This window comes from Chionomys nivalis, chromosome 11, assembly GCF_950005125.1.
Source record: "Chionomys nivalis chromosome 11, mChiNiv1.1, whole genome shotgun sequence".
NCBI lineage: Eukaryota > Metazoa > Chordata > Mammalia > Rodentia > Cricetidae > Chionomys > Chionomys nivalis.
The window spans coordinates 33,162,683-33,188,161 of NC_080096.1; the positions used below are offsets into that span (position 1 = coordinate 33,162,683).

A 25,479-nucleotide genomic window follows, 5' to 3' on the forward strand; every position below is an offset into this window, starting at 1 on the left:
GGGTCTGGAAGTACTGGGATTGTAACTTTGTGTCACTGCTGGGCCACCACGGTATTTTGAGCCCATTACAGCTTGGCTAAAACCCGCCTGCTCACGTAGTAGGCAGCCATTCCGAGAATGGATTTTTTTCCCCTAGTGTTGGAGAGCAAACCCAGGATCTTGCACATGCTCAGTAAGTACCCTGCCTGTGAGCTACAGCCCCAGCCATCACCCACCCATTCACTCCTTTTGTTTTGTGTAGTGCTAGGGTCGGCCCTCAGAGGCTCCTGCAAGCACGGCAGTGAGCCACGCCCTCAGCCACGTTGCGTGGCTTCTGCGCGTAAGTCAATCCCGCAAAGGCCCCCTAGCCTGCAGCAGATAAGTAGTCAAGTGCAGCCCACAAGGTCACGTGGTTCTAAACATTGTGGTGCCCCATTTTCTGTACCTTGTAGGAACATGACTTCTATCAAGGAGCAGGCGGCAATCAGCCGCCTCCTGAGCTTTCTACAAGAGTGGGACAATGCAGGCAAAGGCCTGAGAACACAGATTCTTACCAAGTTCATCGAAGCCAACGAAGGGAAGACTGGCCCCGAGCTGGAGCTGGAGTTTTCCCAGGGAGCCAGCTTGTTCCTCATACGATTGACCACCTGGCTTAGAATCACGTATCCTTTGCTGAACGGTTGGGAAGTGGGGAGTCACTCAAAGAGAGAAAACAGTATGTATAGTTGAGGAAGTTTTTCTCTTGGGTCCAGTATTTTAGAACTGAAAAGAATAGCTTGGGTGGTGGTGGTGCACACCTTTTAATCCCAGCACTTGGCAGAGACGGGCGGATCTCTGGGGCGGATGTCTGTGAGTTCAAGGACAACCTGATTTACAAAGCGAGTTCCAGGACAGGCTCCAAAGCTACAGAGAAACCCTGGGGGGGGGGGGGGCTGAAAATGATAAAAAAAAAAATCCCGAAGTCAAGAATTCTATTGACTTTCTGTCTTTCCGACTCTAAGTGTACCCTTATTCTGACCTTCTTACCTCTGTTTGCCTCCTGAGACTTGGGGTCGCTAGTTATGTTTATTCTAGACTTGACTCTTCCCTAGGGACTTTTGTTTTTGGTCTTACATCTTTTTCATTTTCTTTATCACCAATTTATTCCTCATCTTTTATTATTAGTGTGTGTGTGTATGTGTGTGTTTGTGTGTGCGTATCCTGGCCTCGTGTATGTCTGTGTACCACATGTGTACCTAGTGCCCTCAAAGGCCAGAAGAAGGCATCAGATCATGTGGAGTCACAGATGATTGTAAACCACCATGAGGGTGCTGAGAATGGAGCCTGGGTCCTCTGGAAGAGCAGCCAGTGCTCTTAAGACCTGAGCCATGCCGGGCGATGGTGGTGCACGCCTTTAATCCCAGCACTCGGGAGGCAGAGGCAGGCGGATCTCTGTGAGTTCGAGACCAGCCTGGTCTACAGAGCTAGTTCCAGGACAGGCTCCAAAAAAACCACAGAGAAACCCTGTCTCGAAAAAAAAACCAAAAAAAAAAAAAAAAAAAAAGACCTGAGCCATTTTTCCAGCCCCACCCCATCCCTTTTGGGGGGAGGTCAGAGTCTTCTGTAGCCCAGGACAGCCTCAAATATCATATTGCTCAATATGTCCTGACCCTTCTGCCTCCGCCACCCGTGTGCAGGGACCATAAATGGGCATCACCATGCCTGGCATTAACTCTAAAAATGAAAATTAAATCCTAGCCTCAACCCTGAGCTCACCCAGCCCTTCCCCTTCACGATGAAGCCAGCTGAAAAGGTCACTGTGTCTCCCTGTCTCCCACTGCAGTCTCACTTCCGCTCGCCCAGCTCCACCAGCGAGGTTCTCTGACTGCCGAGCCCAGTGGCCACATCCTCATTCCTCATACATGACCTCCTGATGGCATCTGCCAGTCACCCCGTCCCACTTCTCAAAACCATTCCCTTGCCGTCTGTGAGTTGGCTCTCGTGCTTTCTCTTTTCTTCTGGCTGACCCTCGGCCTTCCTACTTAATTCCTGGTGTTACTTGAGCCTCTGTCCCCTGCCTTGTCTGTGCTCATTCCATTCTCTTTCTCCCTGAATAATCAAATCCATTATTATGATGCCAGCTGGAAGAGTCTCCGATTTCCTTCCTGAATCTGAGCTTTTAACCTAGAGATACCCAGCTACCGGCTCTACTCATGCCACAGGCGAGCTCTTACATTTCTGGTTTAGGAAACTAGGTGAGTGGGAAAAAAATATAAAAAGAGGTGCCACTTCAATCAAGAGCACTGATTGCTCTTCTAGAAGTCCTGGGTTCAAGTCCCAGTAACCACATAGTGACTCACACTCCTCTACAGTGGGGTCTGATGCCCTCTTCTGGTGTGTGAGCGCACATGCAGACAAAACGCTCATATATAAAATACATAAATAAACATTAAAAAAATCGTTTGGGGACAAGTTGCAGCGCCTGTGTGGTTTGGGGTCCTGGAGGCAGAGCCACGGGAAACAGCCAGGTTGCCATTGCTGATAGTGGGCGAACTGAAGCTGTGCTGTGAGAGACAGTGCTCCCAGTGGATCTCAGCCAACCTCTTCTCCCCGAGCTGGGGCTTGAACCCAGGACCTTACACATGCTGGGCAAACTCCCCACCACTGAGATCCACCCCGGCCCACCGCAGACCTTTCTGTTAGGTATTTTTCTTCTTTTCTGAACCCTCTCCTCTTCTATGAGCCCTACTATCTTATATCTTAATTCCTTCTTCCTTTTAATTAAATGCAAATTGCCAGTCAGCCTTGCACCTTATCAGAAGGCTTAGCAGACAAGAGTGTTTAACCCTGCCACGTTCCTTGATTTTATTTATTTATTTATTTATTTATTTATTTATTTATTTATTGTGACAAGATCTCACATAACCCAAGCTGGCCTTGACGGGCTATGTGGCCAAGTGTTAGGGTTTCTATTGCTGTGATAAAACACCTGGGGAGGAAAGGGTTTAGTTCACTTGATAGTCTATCATCTGGGGAATTCAGGGCAGGATCTCAGGAAGGTTCCTGGTGGCAGGAACTTAAGCAGCGGCCATGGGATAGCACTGCTTACTGGCTGGCTCTCCATGGCTTGCTCAGCCTGCTTTCTTCCACCATCTGGGAACCCCAGTTCAGGGGTGGCACCTCCCACAGTGAGCTGGGCCCTCCCCCATCAGTCAGCAACCAAGACAATGTCCTGCAGGTTTGCCTACAGGCCAATCCAGTGGAGGCATTTTCTCAGTTATGATTCCTTCTTCCCAGATGTCCAGAAATGTGTCAGGCTGACGTAAAAACTAGCCAGCACACCAATAATAACCTAGAACTCCTGGCCTTTCCAGTGCTGGAATTCCAGGTATGTGCCATCTCAGCCTGCCCGCTTTTCTGACTCAGCACCCTGGGGACTCAGGCCAGGTGTTCACGTAGCATCTCAGCAAACGCAGGGGTTTTGTAGGGATTCAGTGAAGTTTGGTGGTAGAGCTGCGATGCATGGGAAACATCAGCCCCTGAGCGCTGGCTTCTGCACCACAACTAAATATTACCAGTTGTCCACGGCCGCTTTGTTGTCAAGCCTAGACTCTGTTTTCCTTGTTTGTCGCAGCATTTCCTGGGACCACGGGGAGAGATGAGGGAGGTACCTGCCCCGACTGGCTTCATTTGAAACCTTGATACTTTATCATGAGCTTTCTACTAACTTTTTTGGCTTGGGTTTGTTTTGTTTTGAGACAAGGTCTCCCTGTATTACTGTCGGCCTGGATCTCGTTATGTAGTCCAGGCTGACCGGAACTTGTGGGACTCTTCTTGCCCCCCACCCCCGTCAGGTGCTGGGATTATGTATGCGAGTGCCCACCCACACTTGACCTTGATGTCAGTGTTTTGAGTCTTCTGTTGAAGTAGGATTTGATGAAGTCAAAGGGAAGGGAAGAGAGCAAAGCAAGTGAGGCCAGTGGACAAATGTCTGTGACCCGGAACTTGGAAAACGGAGGAGGATCAGGAATTCAGGGTTGAAAGACCCCCGGTAGGGACCTTCCCTCAGGTGGAGACCCCGGACCCACAGACCAGGCCGAGACCACGAGTCGGATGCAAACTGCAAGAGGTTTATTAGGTAGACACAGGTACCTGCGGGCGGCAAAGTCTTTCGGAGGACTTGCGCACCTGCAGACTGGGAGGAGGACTTTTTATAGGAAAGAGGGCAGCAAAAAGCAATTTACAGAAGCAGAAGCTTGGTTATCGGAATGAGGCGGGGGGCATGAATGGTTTTCCTTTCTCAGCATGGATGTCTGGCAGCAGACATCCTGCTCTTATCTTATAGATATCCTACTTTGCAGCCATCTTGCTTTGTAGATGTCCTATCTTATAGATATCCTGTTTTCCTCTCACGAGAGCAGGCTAGCTGCTGATCTTGAGAATCTTTCAAGCAAACAGGACGTTCTCCCGGGGAGCCTGCTAGCTGCGGGTTCTGAGGAGGAGGTCTGTAGGGTCTTTCAAGGGTCATCTTCTGCCATGTAGCAAGCTCAACAGTTCAATCTAGGCTACACGAGACCCTGCCTGTCTGAAAGAAGAAACATGGCGGATTTGATTTTGGAATTGGTTTTTGTGCCCTTTTAAGCTTCTGGCCTAAAGCAGGTGTGTCCCTCACCTTGCCAAGTTTCAACCCCTCTGCAACAGCCACGGTTCCTCCTTTCCCCTTTGCCAGACAGGAGCTTGCTGTGTGGCTACTGCCCTCAAACATGCGATTCTCCTCTCTCGGCCTCCCAAGTGCTGGGTGGGGTTTGAGGAGTGCACAGCCAATCCTGTCCGCTGCCCCTTCTGCAGCCTCTTCTCCTTGTCCTCCTCCTGTCACCATGTGCTTCTCCGCCTCTGCTGCAGGGTCTGTCATGCTTCTAAGGGGCGTGCCCTCTGCTCGCCTCTTCTCCTTTGTAGTCAGTGCATTTAATACACTGGGCCTCGTGCCTTCTCCACACGTCATGCGTCTGCTGTTTGGAGGACACCGAGCCACTGTTGACAGGATGACTGTCAATAGACCCTATTTCTACACCAAGACTCATCCATAGCTCACCTTTTTGGTGATTCTGCCGTTAGGAGTAGCCCAGTAAAAGTGACAGTATAGTCAATTAGAGGTTCCTCCCACCAACTCCTCCAGTTATCTTCCTGGAAGGAAAACAAACAGGTATAACATGGCCATCCTTTGCAAAACTGAACACAGAAGCCTAAACCTTTTGTTGCTCTTGAACTCCCATAACAGATCAGTACAACCCGTGATTTATACGATAGTGACACTGTTAGCTGCCAGCATTCGGAGGACCATCTTGAGTTCCAGACCAGCCTGGGCTACATAACAAGACCCTTTCAAAAAGAAGGGAGAGAGGGAGGGAAGAACAAAGGGAGGAAAAAGGGAGGGAGGGAGAGAGGGAGGGAGGGAGGGAGGGAGGGAGGGAGGGAGGGAGGGAGGGAGGAAAGAGGGGAAAAGGAGGAGGGAGGGAAGACAAGCATGTATAGTAGCTGACTGAAATCAAGACTAACCTGAACACAGGGGAAAGAAGATGCCAGATGCTGGTCAGCCTAGCTAGTAACTTCAGACAAAGAGGCAGGAACAGGAAAGGGATGGGGATGAAGAGAGGGACAAGGCGGCAATAAAGAGATGCCTGGTCCAAGCTATGAGAGCAACAGGCAGGGGAGCCTGGCTTCAGAGCAAACACTGTGTTTGCAGTAAAAAGCCTTTCCTAATGAGCCAATCTGTCTCTCCTTCTATTGGCATCCTGGGAACTGGGGTGCAGCAGAGATAATTTGCCTCACCCCCCCTCCAACAAAGCACCATTACCTCCAGCCCATTACATTAGCCTGTACCAGTCCTGGAGGCTCTCAGTCATCCTCATGAACTGCAATAATTCCAGCTAATTTCTTAAGTGTTCTAAGAGCCTGTGATGTGTTATGAGCCTAGTAATTGTTGACTGGCTCCCTTTCTGCTGTGGTTTGATTTCATACCTTGCATTTGAGCAGAAGCGTGCTTCGGATGCTTTATTACAGCGAGGCTTTTTGCAAAGGCTCACATTAAAAAATAACATTAAATGCTGAGGTTGTTTTAAATCAGAGTTTAATTTTTCCTCCATTTCCTGTTATTCTTATTAGGAAGCCATGCAATTCTTCATAAGGATAGTGACCTCCAGTGTAAAACTTTGAGCAAGTACAGAATGGAGAATTAACGATAAAGCTAATTCTTTGTTGTTGTTTGTTTGTTTGTTGTTTTGTTTTTTGAGACAGGTTTTCTCTGTGTAGCCCTAGCTGTCCTGGAACTCACTCTGTAGACCAGGCTGGCCTCAAATTCCCAGAGATCTACCTGCCTCTGCCTTCCAAATGCTGGGATTAAAGGCGTGTGTCATCACGCCCAGCTGAAGCTAATTCCTGGTAGAGACGTCTAAGAATGAGGCCTAAAATCATGAGCTGTTCCGAGACCCGAGCTGTGGCCCTGAGAGGCTTGAGAAGTTGGCCGTCAGTTTTCTCCATGCATTTGGATTTATGGGAACCTCTTTCTTTGCTCCCTAGGGAGATTGCAGAGACCAGATGGCTTGATTGTCCTGGAGGGACTTCTTAGAGAGCAGGGAAGGAGGTCACACCCCAACACACAATGTGCTAGCTCTGCCCTTCAGCCATGGGTTCCCCTCAGGGTCAATGGCACATGTCATCTGTTTGTTCATCCTGGGCCCTGGGCAGTAGTACTAGGAATCAGGCCAAGTGGAAAGCCGCCTGGGCACATTCCTTAATGCTGCTGCAGCTATATGACTGGCTTGGATCTAGAGAAGCTCCTGAGGTCCATTGGCATCTTCTTGTCTGCCGTGAGCAGGTGCGTCCCACTCCCAAGAGACTCTGGTCTCAGCCACAAATCAGGTTCATGGTGTATTCAGTCCACTTGGGGCCATAGGTTCTAGGTACCAGCAGGTGTATCAAAGTTCTTGGGATGGGCTCAGAGATGACTGGGGTTCTTCTCTAGTTGCTCCTCCATCTTGTTTCCCATTGACCCTTCCCTAGTCAGCACCCTGTTGGTTGAGTATTATATATTTTTTAAAAGTAAAATAATCCCAGCACTCGGGAGGCAGAGGCAGGCGGATCTCTGTGAGTTCGAGACCAGCCTGGTCTACAAAGCTAGTTCCAGGACAGGCTCCAAAGCCACAGAGAAACCCTGTCTCGAAAAACAAAAAAATAAATAAATAAATAAATATAAAAGTAAAATAAAAAACCACATTTATACTAGACTAGGGAATGGGGGATTTATTGGCTCACTTAGCTGAAAGAGCTCGTGGGGGGGTGGGCGGCTGGAAATGGCTCAGTGGTTAAGAGCACTGCCTGCTCTTCCAAAGATCCTGAGTTCAATTCCCAGCAACCACTTGGTGGCTCACGACCATCTGTAATGAGGTCTGGTGCCCTCTTCTGGCCTGTCTGGCCTGCAGGCACACACACAAACAGAATACTGACAATACTGTATACATAATAAATAAATAAATAAATAAATAAATAAATAAGTCTTTAAATAAAAGAAAAGCCCAGAGGGTGGATGTACATATTTCAGGCCTGATCAGGCCCGGGGTGCGGGGGGGGGGGGGGGCGTTTACTGAGTTCTCCAGGGTTTCATCTCTTTATCCCTTTCTTTTCTCACTCAGTCCCTGTATTCAGAGGCTTCTGTGTACTGGGATCCTCAGACCCTCCAGAAACCATCCCTGTAGCTCATTTACACCTTCAAGGGAGTGTATCTATTTCCACAAGGTCTAGGCAAACCAGCATAGGTCACTTAACCAGCCTTCTGCAGAAGGATGTCAGAAGGATGGCATCCCCTGTCATGTGTTTGCCCCACCAAATCCACATGGCCCTTGAGTGGAGGAAGCAAGATTCACCAGAGGACAATTAAAGTGCCATTATAGAAAGAAGAGACCTGGGAATAAGAAAGGGAAGGGAGAGGGGAGAGAGAAGGAAGGAGAGGGAGCTGGTCAGCTGTGGGAGCTCACACCTTTAATCCCAGTAGGCAGGAAGCAGGGGTTTCTGCAAATTCAAGGCCAGCTTGATCTATATGGCAGTCCTAGTCTACATAGTGAGATCCTGTCGAAAAAAAGCAGGAGGGCAGACACAGAGACTAGAAAGAGACAAAGCCAAGACTGCCTGTTGGATTTAGTTCCAGCATTTTCTTGGCTGGGCACAGTAGCACATGCTTGTAGTCTCAGTGTCTCCAGCAGCTGAGGCAGAATAGTAAGTTCAAGACAGCATGGTGAGGTCACCTAAACAAATATATAGCTGGGTGGTTTTAGCACACACCTTTGACCCCAATATTTGGGAGGTGGAGGGAGTTAGGTCTCTGAGTTTGAGGGCAGCCTGGCCTACAAAGTGACTTCCTATATATGCATACATACACATATATATGTACATATATTCTAATAGTTATATATTATAATATGCTTTTATATATTATATAGTTTGTAAAAGTCCAAACAATTATGTCTCTGTGGACATCTCCTGGGTTAGAGGCAAGTTTGTGAAGACAATACCTTTTCCTTGGGTGCCTTCAGTTCAGTGTTAAGGAGCCCTGTTGCAGAATATTTGTTTAACTATGCAAAGATGCGTTGTATTTGTTTATGTTGTGGAATAGTTGTTTAACTAAGTAAAGATGTGTTGCATCTGCTTAATTATGTAAAGATGTGTTGCTGTTTTACCTTGCCTGCCTAAGGCACCTGATTGGTCTAATAAAAAGCTGAACAGCCAATAGGGAGGGAGGAGATACAGGAGGACTTTTGGGCAGGGAAAGTAAGTAGTAGGAGGAGCTTAGGCTCTGGAGAAGAAAGAAAAGAGATGCCAGGGAGACACCAGGGGCCAGTCAGTCAGACAACAGAGGAAACAGGAAAGTAGGACATACAGAATGAAAGAATAATAAAAAGCCTGAGGCAAAACATAGATGAATAGAAACAGGTTAAATTAAGTTAAAAGAGCTACTGGGACAAGACTAAACTAAGGTTGAGCATTCATAATTCACAGCAAGTCTCCGTGTCTTTATTTGGGAAGCTGGTTTGCAGCCCAAAGAAAATGCCAACTACAAAGCCCCTCAAACATCTTGTTTTTATGGTCTCCTCTCTGGACAGCAATCGGTACCTAATAGAATTTCTTGAGATTGGAGGTGTCCTAACACTCTTGGAAATACTTGGCCTAGAGAAAATCAAGGAAGAGGACAAAAAGGAATCCATCAAACTACTTCAGATTATTGCAAATACCGGCAGGAAGTACAAGGAACTCATCTGTGAAAGCTACGGTAGGTCCTGGGTGTGCGAGCCTGGCTGTACGAGCCTGGGTGTGCCAGCCTGTGGACACCACATCTCCCAGATCTTGGTTGGAGTGGACAGCACCCACCCTGCCGAAAGCAAAAGCTGTCAAAGGACAAGTAGGCACACAGGAAACATTTAGTGTTCCCTCAGTGAGCTTTTCTGTCCATGTCACAACCAAAAGACCAGATTTATGGCTTCCCTGATTCATTATTTGCTCAAACCCTGAGACAGTGGTACACACCTTTAATCCCAGCACTGGAGAGACAGAGGCAGGGTGATCATTGTGAGTTCAAGGCCAGGCTGGTCTACAAAGGAGTTCCAGGACAGCCAGGGATACCTAGAGAGACCCTGTCTCAAAAAACCAAAAGTAAATAAATATCGCTTGGGCTATAGCGGTGGGTTAACAGCAGTTGGTGCTCTTTCGGAGGGGCCAGGTTCTATTCCCAACACCCACACAATGGCTCACAAATGTCTGTAACTTCACTTCCAGGAGATCCGGCACTCTCTTTTGGCTTCTGCAGGCACCAGACTCACAAGTGGTACACAGATATTCATGCAGGCAAAACACTCATAAGCGAGCCGGGCGATGGTGGCGCACGCCTTTAATCCCAGCACTCGGGAGGCAGAGGCAGGCGGATCTCTGTGAGTTCGAAGCCAGCCTGGTCTACAGAGCTAGTTCCAGGACAGGCTCCAAAGCCACAGAGAAACCCTGTCTCAAAAAACCAAAAAAAAAAAAAAAAAAAAAAAAAAAAACCACTCATAAGCTAAACTTTAAAAAGAATAATCATTTAAATTAATGAATGCAGCCGGGCAGGGGTGGCGCACACCTTTAATCCCAGCACACGGGAGGCAGAGGCACGCGGATCTCTGTGAGCTCAAGGCCAGCCTGGTCTACAAGAGCTAGTTGCAGGACAGGAGCCAAAAGCTACGGAGAAACCCTATCTCGAAAATCCGAAAAAAGAAAAAATTTAATGAATGCCTACTGTGCTGGGTATATATAAAGATGTTAGGAGAGGGCTGGAGAGATGGCTCAGCGGTTAAGAGCACTGCCTGCTCTTCCAAAGGTCCTGAGTTCAATTCCCAGCAACCACATGGTGGCTCACAACCATCTGTAATGAGGTCTGGTGCCCTCTTCTGGCCTGCAGAAGACAGAATATTGTATACATAATAAATAAATAAATAATTAAAAAAAAAAAAAGATGTTAGGAGAGAAGGATGAAAAATACGGCCCCTGAAACTAAATGTGCTGGTGCATGCCTGCAACCCCAGCAGTTGGGAGGTGAAGGCAGAAGGAGCAGAAGTTCAAATTCATCCTCAGCTACACTGAGTAACACATCATCATGATAATAATAATAATAAGTGTAGCAGGTTTTCTCAGACTGCCAGCCCCCAAGTCATGACACAGAGACTTATTATTAGTTATGAATGTTCGGCCTTAGTTTAGGTTTGTTTCTGGCTAGAGTTTTTTAACTTAACCTGTTTCTCTTCATCTACACTTTGCCTTGAGGTTTTTTACCTTTCTTTCATTCTGTATGTCCTACTTTCCCTGCTTCCTTCTGGCTGGTCCCGGGCATCTCCATCTCTTTCTCCCTCGTTCTCTCCCAAGCCTAGATTCCTCCTCCTACTTATTCTTTCTACCTGCCAGTCCTGTCTATCCCTTCCTTGCCTAGCTATTGGCCATTCAGCTTTTTAATAGACTAATCAGGTGTCTTAGGCAGGCAAGATGAAACAAATGTAACACATCTTTTCATAGTTAAAAAAATTCTTCAGCATAAACAAATGTAACACATCTTTGCCTAGTTAAAGAAATATTCCACATTTCTCCCTTTTGTCTAAATAAAAAGAAAGGTTTTTAACTTTAACATAGTAGAACTTTATACACTAAGAACAGTTATCAAGTAAGAATTACATTTACGTGCTGGGTGGTAGTGACGCATGCCTTTAATCCCAGCACTCAGGAGGCAGAGACAGGTGAATCTCTGTGAGTTTGAGGCCAGCCTGGTCTACATAGTGAGTTCCAGGACAGGCTCCAAAGCTACACAAAGAAACCATGTCAAAAAAAAGAAGAAGAAGAAGAAGAAGAAGAAGAAGAGGAAGAAGAAGAAGAAGAAGAAGAAGAAGAAGAAGAAGAAGAAGAAGAAGAAGAAGAAGAAGAAGAAGAAGAAGAAGAAGAAGAAGAAGAAGAAAAGAAGAAGAAAATGAATTATATTTACAATCTCCACTTCTTTTGCATTTGGTGAAATTACTCTATTATCTATCCTGTCTTGATAAGTCTAAAGTTTTGTACCTAATTTACCTTCTATCATAACTAAGAAAAACTGTAACTATAGCTATCTAGTCTTTAACTCCATCAAAGACCCCGGGAGGATATACTGTTACCTGAGTAAGCAGGAAGTGCAGGGCAAGCCACTTTCAGAACTATGCATCTAGTTACCTGGAACATTGGGTCATCCATCTTCAACCTACAGGCCTAGAATATCTGGCAGACTTTCCTATGAACCAAGAATTTTGAAGGACTGCCCTACCTACTTTGTCTTTGCAAAGTGTGGCAGTCACTTTTCTCTGTGTCTTGCATGTCCAGTTTCATACGGTAAACTGTAAACAGTCAAGGCAAGGACAGTTTCTTTCCCAAATGGCTAACTTTGCCACAATAAAAGCAAACTACATATGGAGATTTGTTGATGTCCATCATCCTTCTATGAAGTAGACTGGTGCTGCCAGGAGCAGACATGTCTCACTGTCATGAAAAGCCCCATGTTAATAAAACATTTTACTAGCCAGGCAGTGGTGGCGCATGCCTTTAATCCCAGCACTCAGGAGGCAGGCGGATCTCCAGCCTTTTCTGACCACAGGAGCCAAACCTTTAATCTATTAAGCAATAGCTAGGCCCTCTGCTGTGGCTCTGGTGGCTGGCTCTACCCCCTCCTCGGTTTGGCTAAACTTTTAACCAGGAGCCACATTTAAGTGTCCCAGCTCTAGGAAGCTGGTGCTCACACTGTGGCAGGTGTTTCTTACGTAGCTTGCTGTTTCTCCTTATTGCGCAGCTGCTGGAGTACTCGCTGTATGGTAGAGCCTCTTAAAGGAGCTGTATCCTGTTTGGGTTTGTTTGTTTGTTTTGTTGTTTTTGTTTTTTCAGCTTTCTCAGACCCTGTGTGGAAATTTGGGTCCCATGTTGGAACACCAATAAAGGCCCAGTCCTAGGCCGGGCGGTGGTGGCGCACGCCTTTAATCCCAGCACTTGGGAGGCAGAGGCAGGTAGATCTCTGTGAGTTCGAGACCAGCCTGGTCTACAAGAGCTAGTTCCAGGACAGGCTCCAAAACCACAGAGAAACCCTGTCTCGAAAAGCCAAAAAAAAAAAAAAAAGGCCCTGTCCTTAAAAAGGGTGCAACCAACGGGTGTGGTGGTACACACCTTTAACCCCAACACTTAGGGGACCGAAACAAGCTAATCTCTGTGAGTTTGAGGCCAACCTGGTCTACATGGTGAGCTCCAGGACAGCCAGAGCTACATAGTGAGATTGTCTTAAAAAGAAAAGAATTACAGTCTGGTGGGAAAGAGTTGTATGCCCAGCACAGAAAACAAAACTGTGTTTTGAAGTTTAAAATGACTCTACAAAATGTGCAGATGAAACAGTTTCTGATGTTCTTTCACTGGATAGCAAACTCATGGCCTCGTGAATTCCCTTTAAGCTACACACACACACACACGCACACACACGCACACACACACGCGCACACACACGTGCGCACGCACACGCACACACACACACACTGGCCTATGCTGCACAAAACTATCCTGGTCACACAGCTGGAAGTAAACACGACAGTAAAGCAACATGAAAACTGAGCCTTAACTTCGGCTTCGTTAAGCAAGCTTGATTGAACAGCTCTTAAAGCAATCCCCACTGTGCAACCTTGAGTGGGAAGTGCTCTCCTCAATCCTGTCCCATTTCTCATTTTCCCTTCTTTGCCTAGGTGTGAGAGCCATAGCAGAATTTCTGGCAAAGTCTAAATCAGAAGAGACCCAGGAGGAAGTGCAGATTCTGCTGGATGCTCTGGTCCATGGTAACCCCAAGTACCAGAATCAAGTATATAAAGGTCTCATAGCTCTGCTGCCCTGTGGGTCCCCAAAAGCCCAGCAGCTGGCCATGCAGACTCTCAGGACTGCCCAGGTGAGCCACAGCTATGCTCTGGAGTTCTGATTCACATGGTCTAGTCCAGCAGCACTTCCCACAGGCCTGAGAGGCAGAGCTCAGCGTCCCACCGCCCATCTGCTAGACAGTCAGCATCACTTCCCAAAGGCCAAGGCAGGGCAGGGAGTTCACGCCTCCCAGCAGAGTGATTTGTCCTGTTTATTTAAGGATCAGAAAGATATTGGCAGACTTCAAAGTGGTTGAGGCAAGCAACAAGGATGACTAAGGAACTGAAGAAAAGATTAAAGGCATCCATTTGACAGGGAGTGCATAAGGGAAGAGACTAGATCTCACTCATTATAGAAGCTCCCCCCCCCGCCCCCTGGCTTCTGCCCTAGATTGTGAGTGAAGTCAGGTTTGGAGGATAGTGGTGTCATGCCTACGAAGGAGGGGAATGTGGTTTTGACATGGATGGTCAAAACTTTGACAAGTGCTGCAGAAGACAGGCTGGAGGGTGGCAGACAACAAAAGGGCCTAAATAGTGGCAGTGGCAGTGGGTGCAGAGGTGACCAAGGTGGGTAGACATTTCTGAGCAGAAGGTGTAGAACTAAGAACAAATATCAAGCTGGGTGGTGGCGGCGCACACTTTTAATCCCCGCACTCGGGAGGCAAAGGCAGGCGGATATCTGAGTTCTAGGTGAACCTGGTCTACAGAGTAAGTTCCAGGACAGCCAGGACACAGAGAGACCCTGTCTCAAAAAAACAAAAGAGAGAGAGAAGCACTGCCCAGAACTGCTGGAGAGGCCACTGGGCCATGGAAAATTAAAGGCTGAAGCTCCGGAGAAAGGCCCAGGATGAAGACAGCAGTTTGGATTTCACAAGCAGTTTAATAGCAAGTGGAAATGAAGTAAATAAAATTCCCCGGGAAGATGCACCAAGTCAGGAGAAGACGGGATGCTGAGCTGAGCTGGGGGGGGCGGTGTCTCAGACCTGAGAACCCTGGCGTTCACCCCAGTGTCTCCTACACCAGAACTTAGGTAGACCTTGCTTACCCGGCTCTTTGTCTTTCAGTAGCTGTTGCGTGTGGCACAGGCAAAGTCTGTTTTTTATTTATTTTTTTTTTTTGGGGGGGGGGTTGGTTTTTTTTTTTTTTTTTTTTTGGTTTTTCGAGACAGGGTTTCGCTGTAGCTTTGGTGCCTGTTCCAGAACTAGCTCTTGTAGACCAGGCTGGCCTCGAACTCCCAGAGATCCGCCTGCCTCTGCCTCCCGAGTGCTGGGATTAAAAGCGTGCGCCACCACCACCCGGCACAGGTAAAGTCTGAAGAGGTAAAACTAAAAGCTGAGATTCCAGAAAAGATTTCAGGATCAGTTTCTCAGGGAGAAACTTTTGTCCCTCCCGTGTCCTCCCTCCCCTCCCCTAAGTCTCGGCCCTTGGTCCTGCATGTCTTAGTGGGCAGCCAGGAGTCTTGGCTTAATGCAACTTGAGCTAAAGACTACAGTGTCAATTCACCCCACAGCCCAGCTCTGGGGTCCTCATTTCACTTCTTCTGAGCCGAAAGAGTCACCGCTCTTCCTTCTGGTCTGTCTTGTCAGGCAATCATTGGAGCAACGCACCCCAGCATCGTGGACTGTGTGTTGAAGGTCCTGGGCACAATGCACCTGGAGGTCCAGTACGAAGGTAGGGAGGCCCCTGGGTCACCAAAGGCAGTGAGAGTCTCCCTCCGATCATAAAGAGACTATTTGCTGAGTGTCTAAAATAGCATTGGGGAAGGGGAAAGGCTGGTTTAGTATCAGCCAGCAAGACCCTCAGAAAATGGTAGTTGTGTTTAATTCGTTTGAGCAGTCGTTAGAACAGGCTAGGTTCTGCCTTTAATCCCAGCACTCGGGAGGCAGAAGCAGGTTCTTTGTGAATTCGAGGCCAGCCTGGTCTACAAGAGCTAGTTCCAGGACAGAAACCAAAAGCTACGGAGAAACCCTGTCTCGAAAATCCAAAAAAAAAAAAAAAAAAAGAACAGGCTAGGTTCAGAGCTGTCTCTCGTGTGGCTCTTGCCATCTGCCCTGAAGCCCCTGCCTACCACCACACCCAGCTGTCTACTGTTAATTTCACACCTGCACCTGTTCTAAGAGTCAGGACTGTGAATGAATGAATAAATCCTATCAGTGATAGATGCTCGTCCAGCGTTCACAGGCCTGGGTTGAACTTCAAGCACTAAGAGAAAGAAAAAGAAAACCTAGCATATTATTAGTACAGACCTCTGTCCGCAGACTGAGACAAGAGAATCTCAGATTCCAGGCTAGCCTGGGCTACGTAATGAGGCTGTTTCATAAGAAAATAAACAAACAGAAAACACCCTAGGAGATGTCTTTTTTGTAAAACAAACTAACTAACTAATTCAGACTAATTAATGGCATCCATCAGTTTTCATTAATTGAGTCATTCATTTGTTGAACTTCTGTAGCCATTTTCCCTTTTTCTCAAACCAATTCTAGGAGTACAAAGCCTGCAGCCTACCAGGCTGTCCCGTGGTTGAGGGAGCGAATGGCGGGCGTGGCTGGTGATGGCTTCTTGATATTGTTTGTTTTCTTTTTTTCCTTTTGAGACTCTTGTGCAGTCTAGGCTGGTCTTGAACGTTCTCTTCTCCTCTCTCAGCTTCCCCAAGTGCCAGGATTACAGGCATGCAGCACCACACAAGGCCATGTCTTGTCTTGAGCTCTCAATTCTATCTCCCTACTGGGATTATGAACCCATTCCATTGCAGTGCCCTCAGAGGCTGTGTCCTAGACACCTGACTTGGGCAATGAGGAAGTGAAACAAGAATGGACAGAGAGACAGGCACACACACGGGGGGCAGGGGGGGGCTTGAATAATCAGGTGGACTAAGCACACTAATGGAGAGTACCAGCAACAGGTGAGCCAGCTGGAGGCCGGTGCATTGTTTGTGGACAGCTGCAAAGGAGGCAGCAGGGGCTCTGTGGCCAACAGTCTCAGGCTATCAACATCTGGGAGGCAGAAGCAGAGGTTGAGGTTGATAGTTGCTGGACACACCGTTTGAAAAGACCACAGTACTCATCCTGGTTTGTACTTGGTCCTGGAGAAGCCCTTGCTGTCCCTCTGAGCCTCACCCAGAGAAGGCTTTGTATTTCCATGGCTCTGAGGCTCTGAGGTCCTTGACATGGCTGTGCTTGTGTCAACGACACATTCATTCAGGATTTCATTTGTTCCCCACACTTCACCATGCTGGGCAGGACCCTGGTTGGTTGATTGGTTGGTTTTAGTTGGTCTTGGTCTTGAAACATAGTCCGGCCTTGCCTGAAGCTCTTGATCCTCCTGCCTCTGCTTGCCACCACATCCAGCTAGTTACTGTGATTTTAACATCTGCACCTCTTGCAAGAGTCAGGATTGTGAATAAATGAATGATTGGAAGGGAGGGAGGGAGGGAGGGAGGGAGGGAGGACCTGAGTTCAATTCCCAGCAACCTCAAGGTGGCTCACAGTTACCTTTAGTGGGATCTGATGCCCTCTGCTGGCATAAGGGCATACATGAAGATAGAATACTTATAAATAATTAACTCTTGTAACACTCATGCTGTGGCACATGTTCCTGCACACTCACACATCACACACACATAGTAAATACATACAAAATTGTTAAAACTTGGTAGGCATTTTTGAAAACTGCTTTACTCTCTAATGAAAGCTCTGAGCCAGAGCATGGTGATGGTATGTGTAATCCCAGTGCTGAGGCAGGAGGATGGAGAGTTCAGCAGGGCTACATGGTATGACACTGTCTTTTTCCTTTTTTCCTCTTGGTTTTTTGAGACAAATTCTCTCTATCTATTCTTAGCTGTCCTGGAACTCACTATGTAGACCAGACTGGTCTCACACTATTGGAGATCTGCTTACCTCTGCCTACAACTGCCAGAAGTAAAGGCATGTGCCACTGTGCCTGACCAAATGACGCTGTCTTATGAAAAACAAAAGTCCTTGAAAAACTGACATCATAGGGCTGGAGAGATAGCTCAGAGGTTAAGAGCACTGACTGTTCTACCAGAGGTCCTGAGTTCAATTCCCAGCAGCCACATGGTGGCTCACAACCATCTATGCTAAGATCTGGTGCCCTCATCTGGCATCTTCTGGCTACAAGCAGAAAGAATGCTGTATACATAATTAATAAATCTTAAAAAAATAAGTTGATTATAAAATGACTATTAATTTCAAAAAAATGGTCATTTGCAGAATAAAAACCTTACCTATTGACCTGATAACTGGAGTTCATTGGAGGTGTTAATTAAATGGCCACATTCCTATAATGAAGGTGATGGGGTAGCAGGTACATCAGCCCCAAAGCACAGCAGCGATATTAATGGTTGAGAAGCTCCTGCACCAACACAGCAGGAATCTCGAGAGATGTCAGATACAGAGAAGAAAGTCTCCAAGCTGTCCTCTAACCCACACACACACACACACACAATGTAGTTAAGATGTTAACATTTTAAACCCTATTTAATGTGTAAGCATGTGTGTATGTATGTGCGTGTGAGAGAGTGTGTTGAGTGTCAAGGCTTGGCAGCAAGCACCTCTACCACTGGGTCATCTCACAGACTCCAAAACCACTGACTTATAAACAAGTGCCTTCAGTTCACCCAGTCATCAGCACGGAGACTGGGGCGCTTAGTTAGCATTGAAGAGTTTTGTTATACTATTATCCAGGGTCTAGGGAAAAATCCCAAGGCCAACTTGTTTCCAGTCTCCACAGTGATGTTTGACTCAGTGCACATCACAGGCTCGCTGTACTGGCTCAGAGGAGAAATCTGGGAAGATGACTCAGTGATTAAGAACGGTTGCTGCTCTTGCAGGGGACCCAGGTTGGGTCGCACATGACAGCACACCGCTGCACCTGGAGCACTGCATACATAAAGGTGAAATATTCAAACTTATATAATAAGAATGAATTAAAAGCAAAAACAAGAAAGCTTGCCTAGAAGAGCAGACAGCATGGTATAGCTCTCAGGCTCACAACTGTAATCCAACACTCAGGAAGTAGAGACAGGATGAATGTGAGGAGTTCAAGGCCAGCCTGAGCTGCAATGACCCTGTCGTCAAACAAACTGGTAAGGTCAGGCATTTGAGATCATCCTAAACTACATAAGAAGCTTGAGTACAGCCTGGCGCAGGAGACCTGAGAGAGAGAGAACATGTAACCACAACTCCAACCCATCAGCATTTAGGACACATCATTAGTTCATAGTATTAATATGACGTTGATTTTTCTGGCCTTTAAAGAAAATAATGGAGTATCTTGGAGCACACATCTTTACTGTCAGTACTCAGGAGGCAGAGGCAGGAAAAGGATCTCTGAGTTGGAGGAGAGCCTGCTCTATGTAGCAATCTCTAGGACAGCCAGGACTACACACAGAGACCCTGTCTCCAATTTAATTAATTAATTAGCAATAATGATAATGAATTTTTGTTTGTGTTTTGCTACATCATCCAGGATGACCTTGAACTCCTAGACTCAAGTGACCCACTTGTCTCAGCTTGCTCCATAGACTTACTACATCCTGCTAGACTCTACAATTGTGTGTGTGTGTGTGTGCTTGCATGCTTGTGTGTGTGCACGAGCTCGCGTGTGTACCCACATGTGTGCAGGTTCATACAGAGGTCAGAGGTTGACATCACATGTCATCGTCCACCATTCTCCTTCCATACTGAGGTGTCTCCCTGACCTGTGACTCACCAGTGTGAGCTGAGCTAGCCAGGTTGGCCCTGGGATCCCCATCTCTAGCTCCCTAGTGCTGACAGCACAGTCCAGCCCCTATGCCAGCCCAGCATTTACCTGGATGCTGGGGACCTGAACTCTAGTTCTCAGGCTTCCTAGCCAAGCGCTTTAGCTGCAGATCCTCTCCTGCCCTTTAGTACATGTGTGTATTTGTGTGTTATTTACAGGGAACGCGTGCATGCTACAAGGTTGTGAAGGTCAGAGGACAGCTAACAGAACTTTTGTCCCTACACTATGTGACCTTGGGGTCATACTCAGCTAGTAAGCTTGGCTTCAGGTGCCTTTGTCCACTGACCATCCATCTCATCAGCCTCCCCAGCCCTAAAAGATAAATTTCTAAAAGTATTTTTAGCTGGGCATGTTGGCATATCCCTATAATCCCAAATGAAGGAGGCTGTAACAGGAAGATTGCCATAAGTTCAAGGCCAGCTTGATCTACATAAAATAGTAAAGATTCTGTGTCTAATAAATGATTAATCAATCAATCCATTAATCAGTCAATTTTTGGTGTTTCAACATTGGTCTTTGATTATGATGCAGCAAAAGGTTAGTGAACTAATCTACTTTTAGTATTTCAGCATCAGTATTTGGATAGGATGTAGTTAACATGATATCAGAACACGAACACGACCGCCAAGCACATCCCGTGGAAAATTTATATTGAAGCGCACTTCCTCAGAACAACCAGGAGGTGGCAGTCTTGTCTAGACATGCAGAGTAAACTGGCACTATTTCCCAAGACTCTAGGTGCAGGGAATGCCTCTGCTGCTTCAGAATATGTGGGCGCCTTGGAAGGAGCTGCACATGATCAAATGTTTTAGATTTATTCTGCTCACTGTAAAGGCTTCTTCATCTTGATCTATAAAATGCTTATATTTATAGACAGATTCGTATTTATAGACACATTAACAGAAACAAAATCTTATTATTTCCCTAAACACGGGTCCTACAGAGGAGGCTAAACTGGATAGCTGAACATTGCATAGAGTTAAACAAAGACATCGAGGCTTCCACTATAGGGGAACAGGAAGTGAGTGCAGGTTCCAGGAGCTTGAGGGGAAGAGACAGGAACCAAGGGTTTTTGGGTTACACAGAGTGCACAGGCAGGAACCCCCGCCCCGTGATGCCGTCTGAGTGGACAAGGGTCAGACCCCAACCTCTGCTTCCCATGAAGAGGTCTTCCCTAGACAACAGGACGGCATGTCACAGGAATGCTGTTGATAGCCACTGCTGGCTAACACAGACCCCTGCACCATGTCAGTCCCTTGACAGGGGGCAGCTTTCACATTCATTGCCATCCTCAGAGACGTTCAGTTTCTCTAACAACCAACTCTAACACTGGGCATGGTGGCACACGCCTCTAATCCCAGCACTCAGGAGGCAGAGGCAGTCAGGTCTCTGTGACTGAAAGGCTTGTGTGGTCTACAAAATGAGTTCTAGGCTAGCCAGGGCTATGTACAGAGACCGGGTTCCAAAAAAAAAACAAAAAACAACCAACTCTAAAATCACACACACACATACACGCACTTCACACACACAAAGTGGGGTATCTTACTCCCCAACCCCAACATATGGAATATCTAAGGTTCCCAGGTGCTTTTCCATTTCCTTTCTTCCCCCTACAAGACAGGGTTTCTGTGTAGCCCTTGCTGTCCTGGAACTCAATCTGTAGACCAGGCTGATCTCGAGCTCACAGAGATCTACTTCCCTCTGCATGCTAAGTGCTGGAATCAAAGGTGGCACCAAGCCCAGACAGATTGTCTTTTTTTTTTTTTTTTTTTTTTTTTTTTTTTTGTAACTGGACCACTTCTGAGGTCCTTCTGCCAAAGGAACATTAACCCAGTCCACTGCCCAAACGTTCCTGTCCACCGACTCCCTGAGAAGGCCTCTTGTTCTCAATTCCTTCATCTCTTCTCAGAGGGATCAACAGGGAAGCATGGGGGACACTGGGGCAGACAGGGCTGTTCGCTTGCTTTGGTGTTCGTAGACAGGGTCTTAGACAGCCTAGACTACCTCAGACTCCTGTCACAAAGACCCAGCTCCCGAGTATTGCTATTAGGGCATGTGCGGCCACACACCATCAGGCTGTGGACTCTCGCTGTTCTCTGCGATTGAGCAACGACTCTTTCCTCTTGAACGAAGTGTCCATGGCGTGTGAGTAGCTGTACCTGTGTCTGGAGAGCACTGCCATTTCCTCAGCCCATCCTGTGGTGAGCACATGCTCCATCACTATTGGACGGGGGAGGGAGCTGGCTCAGTCAGTGCTTGCTCAGAGGACGAATGTCCCAGGAGACATTTGAGCAAGGCCTTGCTTTTTTCCCTTTGGGTATAAATAGTGAGAGCTGTGGATTTTAATCACAATCAGAAATGACTCAAGGATAAATCTTCATTTGTCCCATGAGCCGCAAGCATCCTAGTTACATAATTATTGCAGATGGAGCTTTTAGTGGAAAGTGGGTGCTCAGAAGTTGATATTTATCTCCTGGACGGTAAGATGCTGCCTGTGTCCAGGGAATCACATAATCATCTCTTCTTACACTCCCTGGGATCCTGACCGTCCACCCGGTCACGTCTCTCTTCACATCTCAGGCATAGACATAGATTCCCAGGGTGCCCTGGCACTGCCGTGGCATCCTGCTGTAGCTGCCAGAGTGAACAGTCAGAAGAAAGGAGCCAACGCACTCAGATCCAAATACAGCTGCACTGAAACACACAGCAGCCGGGCAAGTAAGAAAGACAGGAGAGACTGGGACGTGGGCCTTGACTATTGTTTCGTCTACATAAGGTTTGGGAGGAGCCAAAGAGGCCCAAGTGCTCTGTGTCAACTCAGGGCTGGCCCCTGTTCCTGTGCAATATTGATGGAGCTATGATTCCAGGTTAGAGCATCTAAGCAATCAAGAATGGCAATGCAGCCGGGTGCTAGTGGTGCACACCTTTAATCCCAGCACTCGGGAGGCAAAGGCAGGAGGATCTCTGTGAGTTCAGAGACAGCCTGGCCAACATAACAAGTTCCAGTCCAGCTAGGGATACATAGTGAGACCTGGTCCCAATCATTACAGTAACAACGACAAGGACAAGAGCCTCAAGGCCAGCCTGGTCTACAAGAGCTAGTTCAGGGACAGCCTCCAAAACCACAGAGAAACCCTGTCTCGAAAAACCAAAAATAAATAAATAAATAAATAAATAAATAAATAAATAAATAAATAGATAAATAAAGGTCAGAGGACAACCTGGAGGAGTCATTCTCACCTGGTTTCTGGGGGTCAATCTCAGGGCAACAATGTAAGATGGAGAGTCTCAAAAAACCAGAGAGACCCAGCCCTGGCCTGAGGATGTAGCTCAGTGGTAGCGTGCTTGCCTAGAATGTAGGATTCCCCTGGGTGTGGTCCTTAGCAGTCAGATTTGTAAAAGATAAATGAAATCTTTCCTCGCCCAGCTCTTTCCTCCTCCATCAAACCAGAATTCCTCCAAGCTGATGGAAACTCATTTCTATGGGCCTCAACCCTGCAGCTCCAGCTCCTGGGCATCTCACCATCCCATCCATTCCCTGACTCTTACTCTTGCTGATATCCAATCACAGCTCTAGAAAAACAGAAAGGAAGTGTCAGCTCCCCATATAAGGCCTTAGCAGGTGCTGAGCAACAGAAAGCACAGGGGAGGTGATGGAGAGGGCAGGGTAGAGGTAGTGATGAGGACTGGAGAGATGGCTCAGTGGTTAAGAGCACTGGCTGTTCTTCCAGAGGCCCCAAGTTCAATTCCCAGCAACCACATGGTGGTTCACAACCAGCTATAGTGGGATCTGATGCCTTGTTCAGGCATACAGATAGAGCACTCACATACTATATATATATATATATATATATATATATATATATATATATATATATATATATATATATATATATATGGGAGTGACTCATTTTGAAAGGCCAGGGCCTCTCCAGCATCTCTGTCCCTCCCCAGCCATCGAGTTGATAAAGGACCTGATCCACTATGACGTGCGCTTGCCGCTGCTCAGAGGCCTTGTGGCACTGCTCATCCCACCAGTCAAGGAAACATCCAAACTGCAGGCCAAGATCTTCACTGGTAGGACTCCTGATGTGGGACTGCCCTGGAGGAGGAAAGGGCTTCCCGGCTGACGGCCCCTCATTTCTTCAGACTCTTCAGTGCTCCAGATCGCCACCCAGCTCCCAGTGTTCCTGCAGCAGGCCGCAGCCGCCAAGACCATTGGGTAGGCCAGCAGCGGGGCTGTGTGACTGTGGCAAGTCACACCTGACGCTGTCTGCAGCTCATGTCTTCTGCCTCCCGAGCCCTGGGAGGAAAGTGTGTGTCACTGTGCGCAGCTCCTAACATACTATAATTCTAAAAGAAAGACACCGGGCTGGGCACATCCTTGGGAGGTGGAGGCCACCAGATTTCTATGAGTTCAAGACCAGCCTTGTCCACTGAGGAAATTCCAGGCCACCCAGGGCTTTATACTGTGGGTGTGGACTTCTCAAGAAATGCAGCCCATTGTCTCGTGTTTTCATTTTGTTCTTGTTTTTGCGATAAGATCCCTTAATGACAGAGAGTCTATGTAGATGAGGCTATTCTGGAACTCTATACATAGACAGACTGGCCTAGATCTCACAGAGATTCACCTGCCTCTGCCTCCTGAGTGCTGGGATCAAAGGCGTGCACCACTAAACCTAGCTCTGTTGGAATTATTGTTTCTCTGCTGAAGAGAGGCACAGACTTGGGAGTGTGGGGATATACTATTTGTGCTCTAATAAATCAAGCTTGCCTGGAGTTCAGAGGGCAGAGCCAGGCACTAGTTAACCATAGAAGCCAGGCAGTGGTGGCTTTGATCAGAGCACTTGGGAAGGGGAGACAGGAAGTGATGTGACTGGGCAGAGAGAGGAAGTGATAAGGTGGAGCACAGGCCCATTTCAGGCTGAGAAGCAATAGACACAGAAGGTGCTGGTGCCTTGCTCCTTTGTCTCTCTGATCTTCCAGCATTTACCCCGATACTGGCTCCAGGTTTTCATTAAGACCAATTAGAGGGGCTGGAGAAATGGTTCAGAGGTTAAGAGCATTGCCTGCTCTTCCAAAGGTCCTGAGTTCAATTCCCAGCAACCACACGGTGGCTCACAACCATCTGTTATGGGGTCTGGTGCCCTTTTCTGGCCTGCAGGCATACACACAGACAGAATATTGTATACATAATAAATAAATATTTTTTTAAAAAAAGACCAATTAGAATTCATGCTACATGGGGTGAAGGGCTCCGTTCCCTTCCTGTGTCACCACAGTTTTTCCTGTCTTTTCATCTTTCCTCACAAGGATCCTGGCACGAGGTGACTTGAAACTGGCAGAGGAGCTGCTGCACATGCGCGTGGTCCACAGCCTCATGACGGCCATGGGCAATACCGACCACAGCAATAGCCAGAGACTGGCCAGTCTCACACTAGAGGTGCTCGGGTTGGGGTGGGCACGAGGCAGATTGCAGGGCATGGCGGTCAAGGCAGCTGATCCCCACACTGTCTTGCCACACTGCCCACTTTCTGCCGCAGTACTTTGTGCAGCTGTTCCCATTGGTGGAGGAGCATGTCCGCAAGGCCATGGGGGAGGAACTCTACCAGCTCTTCCTTGTAAGTATTTGCACCCCCACCAGCCTCAGCAGTTGCCCAAGACAACGGTGCCCCACACACACACACCATGCGCAGAATGAATCTAGCCAGCTGACTTGGCCCCGCCCCCAAACACACTGTCTTCTTGTCCCTACCTGCCCTAGCTAGGAAGCTGGGAGCAGAACCTCTCTGCCTCAGCAGCTCTGCTTGCAGTTAACCTTCCTCTCAGGCCCCACTCCAGGAGCCCGCTGTTCTGGTGCCCAGCCAGGCTTCCCCGCTTCCATCCTCAGAGCAATGCCGAGATCTTGTACACAAAAATAGATAGCATTCAGGCGGACATCTTGGCAGTCAACAAAGTCAATGTTACCAAAGGTGAGAAGAGGGTGAGGGGCCGAGAGCCCAGGCAGAGCCAGCAATCAGGCTCATGCTGGCTTTGCTGCCCGCAGCCTTACACCTCTGTGAAGGCACCACCGCCAGCTGCCTCAACTTTTGCATGGGCCCCGGAGATTTGAACGATGTGGAATATGTCACCCATTTTGAGAAGCTCAATTCAGAATCCAAGGAGTGACAGAGTCCCTGTGGCCAACCAGGAGGCCAAGACTGTGCCTCGTGGAAGGCTGCCTGCCAGGAGGAGGCTTGAAGACAGCGCCACTCGGTTCTGCTGGGAA

General features: G+C 47.6%; 1 protein-coding gene across 1 annotated transcript; it reads left to right on the plus strand.

Moving 5' to 3' along the window:
• The first annotated feature begins 435 nt into the window (after positions 1-435).
• Positions 436-25,479, plus strand: Armh1 (armadillo like helical domain containing 1). Its single transcript, XM_057784970.1, has 11 exons — positions 436-641; positions 6,764-6,832; positions 9,111-9,277; positions 13,266-13,462; positions 15,017-15,101; positions 23,166-23,288; positions 23,361-23,433; positions 24,525-24,654; positions 24,755-24,832; positions 25,102-25,183; positions 25,258-25,479. Exons 1-11 carry the CDS (start codon positions 436-438, stop codon positions 25,377-25,379), a joined length of 1,332 nt encoding a protein of 443 aa, XP_057640953.1. The 3' UTR covers positions 25,380-25,479.